The sequence below is a fragment of the Sesamum indicum genome, linkage group LG13, assembly GCF_000512975.1.
Source record: "Sesamum indicum cultivar Zhongzhi No. 13 linkage group LG13, S_indicum_v1.0, whole genome shotgun sequence".
NCBI classification, from domain to species: domain Eukaryota; kingdom Viridiplantae; phylum Streptophyta; class Magnoliopsida; order Lamiales; family Pedaliaceae; genus Sesamum; species Sesamum indicum.
In genome coordinates, this window is record NC_026157.1 from 4,375,879 (window position 1) to 4,382,039 (window position 6,161).

General features: G+C 35.9%; 1 protein-coding gene across 1 annotated transcript; it reads left to right on the forward strand.

Annotated features, from left to right (window-relative positions):
- LOC105176436 (putative WEB family protein At1g65010, chloroplastic) lies at window positions 1-3,397 on the forward strand. The gene is made up of 4 exons (XM_011099234.2): window positions 1-253; window positions 525-690; window positions 801-2,702; window positions 2,839-3,397. The coding sequence occupies exons 1-3, from the start codon at window positions 234-236 to the stop codon at window positions 2,691-2,693; spliced, it is 2,079 nt and encodes a 692-aa protein (XP_011097536.1). The 5' UTR covers window positions 1-233; the 3' UTR covers window positions 2,694-2,702; window positions 2,839-3,397.

Genomic DNA, 6,161 nt, shown 5'->3' on the forward strand with positions numbered 1-6,161 from the left:
AGCCAAACACACCCGCCAACTTCGGGCTGTATCAAGAAAACCAGAGAAACTCTCAACCAAGAACACGCACAACACGCACTGACTGCAAAAGTCTTGTGTTTTGTTTGCGTGTATATTTATTTAATTTTGGTGACTGTTTTTCTGACCCTATTTTCTTGCATTTCCTGATTTTTCCAAAGATAGGAAAGAACATTCGTAGCCGAGGAATCCATCATACACACAATACAACCAACATGTCACGGTCCAAATCGAGGTACTACGTGCACTGTTTTCTTGTGCGCACTCCATTTTCTCAACTATGTTTTTTGACCGTTCTTGTTTTGATTGGTATTCCGCCTGCAACAGAGATTTTACCGGAGTATTCCTGTCCTAACTTTGACGGGCTCTTGTCTTTTTTTCTCACTTTCTCGTTGTTGTCCGAATCTTTTTCGGTTTCGTCGTACAATTTTGTTGGCAATATCCCAGAAAAAATAAGTAATAGATTTCTTTCGAGTGTTTTATTTCATTGAGCTTGTGATTTTCAGATCAGGGTCGGTTGATTTTGGACACAAGAACCATTATTCATCGGTATTTTCAAGAACCCTGTCTGCATCAAAGCTTTGCAGAGGAGATGCTATAGGGAGACAGATTGATGCAAATGCTCTGAAGTCTGTTGACAAGAAGCCCTCCAAGGTTTCATATTTGTCTGAGGTATACATCAATCGTTTTGCCCCTTTTCCGTTGATTCTTGTTCGATTGTAGCATCATAGTTTGTTTGTGTAAGAATTTTGAGAGATACTGTTTTCTTGTGTGTGTGTTAGAATCGGGTGGATAGAACTATGTCGATGGAGCAAGAAATGGGAGAGATGGAGGAGGAGCTGAGAAGGACTAAAGAGCAATTAAATGATTGTGAGATTGAAAAACATCGAATTCTTGATCAACTTAAAGAGGCAAAGAGAGCAGCCGATGAGGCTAATGTTAAGGCAAATGAAGCATTAACGTTGGAGCTCGAAAACTTGAAAAAATTGTTAACTAGTTCACGGGATGATCTGAAAACGAAAGATAAAAAGATCGATTTGTTGGAAACGGAGCTTGGGAAAGTGAGGGAGCTTGAGGTCGTCTTGGCTGAGAAGGATTTGTCGTTGGATAAATTGAACAAGGAGTTGGGGGGATTGAGGGAGAGGGAGAAGGATGTAACGACGTTGCTGTTGGAAAACAAGAAACGGATCGAGGAGTTAGAAGATGAAGTAGAGAGGGCGAGGTTATCAGAATCTAAAATGGCTGATTCGTTAGCAAAACAGACGAAACAGCTCGAGGCAACAAAGGTTAAACTGAAAGAAACAAGTGCTGAAATCGCTTCGTTGCATGAAAAGATTGAGGTTTTGGAAGATTTGTCCAAGAAAAGTAGTGTTGAGGTGAAAGGGCCTGTAAATGCAGGTAAGGAGATTAGAGGTATTGAGATGGAGCTGAAGTTGGCAAAGGAGAATCTTGTTCAGGCACAAGAAGGAGAAAAAAAGGCGTTGTCGAAGGCCGAGAGTCTGATTGAAGAGATTGAGTTGGTTAAAAATGAATGGAAGTCGGCGATTGAGGCAGAAGCGAAGAGTGCAAAAGCGATGGAGGATTTAGCATTGGCGTTGAAGGAAGTTGCGACAGAAGCCAACCAAGCGAAGGGGAAGCTTAGTGTGACGGAAAACGAACTTGAGCAAGTAAGAGGGGAAGCTAGGAAGTTGAAGGAGATGGTTCGTAGCACGGAGGAAAAGTACAAGAAGCTCCTGAATGAAGCTAGAGTGGAGGCGGAGTTGCAGAAAAACACGGCAGAGAGGCTGAGGGTGGAGGCAGAGGAGTCGTTGTTGGCCTGGAACGGGAAAGAATTGGGATTCGTTAGCTGTATAAAGAGAGCAGAGGAGGAGAGGGCTACTCTGCAGCATGACAACAATAAGCTTGTTGAATCCTTAAAGGCAGCTGAAAATATGACGAGGTCGGCCAGGGAAGAGACATATAAACTGCGGGACATACTCAAACAGGCCGTTAACGAAGCGAATGCTGCAAAAGCGGCTGCTGGAATTGCGAGAGACGAGAACTCGTTTCTCAAGGATTGTCTCACAGAGAAGGAAGAGGCATTGCTTTTCCTTACGAGAGAAAACGAGCGTCTTAGAATAAGTGAGGCTGCAGCGAAGGAGAATGTTAAGCAGTTGAAAGCGTTGCTTTCGAATGCATCGACAGAGTTCAAGTTTGAGGATATGGAGCAGGATGAAGCAACGGATTCTCCCGACTCCGAGGAGGAGGAAGAAGTGAGAAGGCATAGGCATACCAAAACTTTCAGCTTGTGTGTTGATGATCTGAAGTTCATGAACGAACCTGAAGACGATGAGGAGAGACTCCTGCATGAAGATCCTGAGAAGGCGGAGGCCCTCAAAGGCTCGATATTTGATGCAAATGCAGAAACACCGAAATCAGAGATTCGTACGCCGAAATCTAAGGTTAACCACAAAGGGTACTACCCTTCTGCATTCATGTGTACTGGAGGGATACCACACCCAGAAGAATTCGAGCGTTTAGAAACTCCACAAGATGACAACTCCAATAGACAAGATGAGAACTCCCATAGAAGAGCGAAACCGTTGTTTCGACGAGTGGGAGATCTCTTGACTATCAGAAGAAGTTTCCACAAGAAGGACTCATCCATCGATCAGAACGTTCTTACACAGCTTTGATTTCGAATGGTATATTTGTCTTGGTCACATTGATTTCTCGAAACGTTACACCTCAAACATGTCTGATTTACACACACATACACAACTTTTGTGTTTCAAACTATTAGAGTTTGTCTGAATCTTGTTTTTCTTGTTCCTTTTTCAGGCAATAAGCCAACGGGCGACAAACTATTGGAAGTAGATCACATGGAAGTACAAAAACAAACACTAGGCTACGATGTAACCTCGAAGGTGTATTTTGTCATTCAGACAAGCGCCTGATACAACAGGCGACAAACCTATGAAACGTGCCCAATTCAGCAGAGTTGTAGGAGACATACTATATGTTTAAACTGTAATGAAGAAACAGTTGAAATACAGGTAAAGATCAAACGCTGAGGATTAGACATGAGTTGTGAGGCTCATCAGTACATGAAGTAGGTATATAAATTCTTCAGACAGAATTTGTAAAGAAATGTTAGGATTTATGGCTTTTCGATTGTCTTTTGCTTTTGTTTCAGTTTGTAGCCTAAGGTTACTTTTGTTGTAATCTATTCTTCAGTATTATGTAACATACTATATACAAATATGGGAAAGCTATCCTTTGCTGACCAACAACGTTGTAGTGAGTGCAAATTGGCTTGTGTAAGTATATGTTCATGACATGAATCAACAAAAACTAGTATATTGTACTTCAAACATTTTTGCCCTCCAGGATTTATGGTCTATTTACACAAACCATCTTTGTATTTTGCGTAATTACATAAATAAATTCCAAACAGCAAAAAATATGAATAGTTTGTGTAATTATGCTGGTGTTTCTAGGGGTGTATGTGTAATTTTTCAAAAAATAAAAATCATTTGTGTAAATGATGTTGAGGTTTCTAATGCATGTATGTGACTGTCACATGTATTCCATACCTGGCAAGTGTCTACACCCAAGATATGGAGGGAATATATGGAAAAATTCAATCTGAATCGGGCTCGACCACGTCCAACCAAATTCTATGATGAATAAATTATTCTTTGTCATATTATTAGTATACAATATAGAGTGATCGATAAAATAGCAAATACAACAACACTCAGCTAAGTGAGGTGGTGATTGTTGCTCATTTTGTTTTTGTAATTTCATGACTTGGCATAGGATTACATTTATCAATATCAATACCTTATCATTAAGGGAGAGCATCTCTTTGATTTCTCTCTTTTTTTTTTTTAAATTTTTTTTATTCATCTTATAACTTCTCATTTTCCCATTATCTTTTGATATTTATTTATTTATTATTTTTATGTATTTTTTTGCACTATTTTATTATAAATTTAATATTAGCTTATTATTTTCCATATACTTTATTAAACAATAAATGGTTTTAAAATATTTTATTTTAAATAATATTGTAAAATTTGCACATATGTAATATGTGCTACAAGTACTAGTATTAAATTATAATTTAAACAGTTTTCATAAAGCTCTCCCATCTCTTATATAGATCTATGTTATATATTAAGTTTGAGAGGTTAGAATAATTACTTCCCATGTGCATTAATTCTGGAAAAATTACACTTTGTATTGCTGAAGTCTGGTGAAATTATATATAAATTTTTTATGGTTTAAAAAATTGCATATAATATTTTTTAGATTTGTTTCTATTTAATAAAAATACAAATTCAGACACTGTGATAATTTCTCTTAGTTCCCTCCATTTTCATCGTTCAAACTTCTTTAACGGTAATTTTCATATAATTAATAAAAAAAGTATTTATCATATAAAAAGACATATATATTTTCATTTTACATAGAACAAATTTAAATTAATGGTAGTAGGATAAAAAAATTGTGAAGAGTGGGTTGTCCGGCTGAGATGCATTCCGGCTTCTTGAATTCATCGGCCGGCTTCTTGAGATCCAAACAAAGTTTGTGCCGCCCTAAGATCACTTCATCCCACGTTTCACTGCTCAACTGGTGTTTGCATCATGTGCTTCTACTTTTCTTTGATTCCACATTCCGATGCAATCATTTAAATTCAAAATTAATTATTTCGAATAAGAATTATTTAAATATATTTTAAAATTTTATTATTCAGGATTCAAAATTTCTAACTTGAAATCCATTTGTCCAAATGGAGATTAATAGTTGATTTAATTATTTTTTTCCTTAAAAAGAAAAAAGAATAGATAGTAGTAAAAGTAAAGAGTATATATGTTAATTAATTTTAAAAAATAGTAGTTATACTTGCTAGGTATCGGCTTCGATCAGATTGTGAATGTATGGAAAATACGTAAAAAAAAAAAAAAAAAAAATTGCAACACACAAGGATTTATGTGGTTTGTATAATTCTGCTGCACTAAAAACAGTTACTAAAACTCAATTTACTATAATTATTTCAAGTGAATTACAGACACAGTGTTGAAGAGAAAAAAAAATGGTTTTTAGTTATAATTATTTAAAGAGGATTATTTTAAGGCAACAATTTGTAGTAATATAAATATTCAGATGTGATGAGTGTCTAAAATGATGTCCAAATATTCATTTGAAAATATTAAAAAAAAATGTCTAAAATGGACACTTTTTTGGTTTCTTGTATTTACAAGAGAAAAGCTAAACTCAACTTCAGAAGTAGACTTTCAAATGCTGTTATTTAGTGTAATAACATTTTGCCCAAAGGCAACTAATAAGCTCAAATGATTTGTGCAAAACACCTCTTTACTCTTTAGTGGTTGGGAGCAAAGTTACAATAATAGCTTAAATTAATCTGCTTAATCTCAACATCAACAAGAAATCCATCATCATATGGAGTTCAACACCAACAAGATGTGATATACATTCATATTCAATCTTTCCCCAAAGCCACATCCACTAACATTTTTTTTTTTTTTTTTTTTTTACAATAAATAAATTAAAATATCTCATCTCAATACACTATACATTGTCATACTTGTGATGTTATTAATTATTATATTAAATTGTACATGAATTTTTTTGTAACTCATCAAATCTAATTCAGACTAAAATTAACCTAGTATCCGGCGAATCTACCGAAGAGGAACACATACATAGATTGCAGGTAGTGACGGACCAATCAAATACTTCACACGCTTTCAATTACTCTGTACCAGGAACAGGTACAGAGTGCCTACTCCAATACAACTGTAAAGTTTCGGAGAACTTTATTTATCATGAACAGTGACGCTTTGGTGCAACACAATTAAAGGGGCAAAGTTGTGCAGCTACTTTTCAGCCAAAAGTTATGGGTTAGATTTCAATTCAACATACAGGTAGGTTTTAACTTGTGATCTAAGATTGAATTTAGTTGCTAGCAATTCCCAGCACCAATTGCCCACATAATCTAGTTTGTTAAGTTCAATATGAAAATACTTACATCCCAATCAGAGCTTCATGACTCATAGCGTGATGAAACATATTTGAATTTTCAAGTTAACAATCACTGGAGCAGGCAATGGTGTGTTCAAACATCAAACACCCGA

Excerpts from the sequence above, each read along its gene's own strand:
- LOC105176436 (XM_011099234.2), top strand. The coding sequence starts at position 234 with ATGTCACGGTCCAAATCGAG. Across the intron at positions 254-524 it reads ATGTCACGGTCCAAATCGAG|ATCAGGGTCGGTTGATTTTG; the intron begins GTACTACGTGCA and ends TGTGATTTTCAG. Across the intron at positions 691-800 it reads AGGTTTCATATTTGTCTGAG|AATCGGGTGGATAGAACTAT; the intron begins GTATACATCAAT and ends TGTGTGTGTTAG.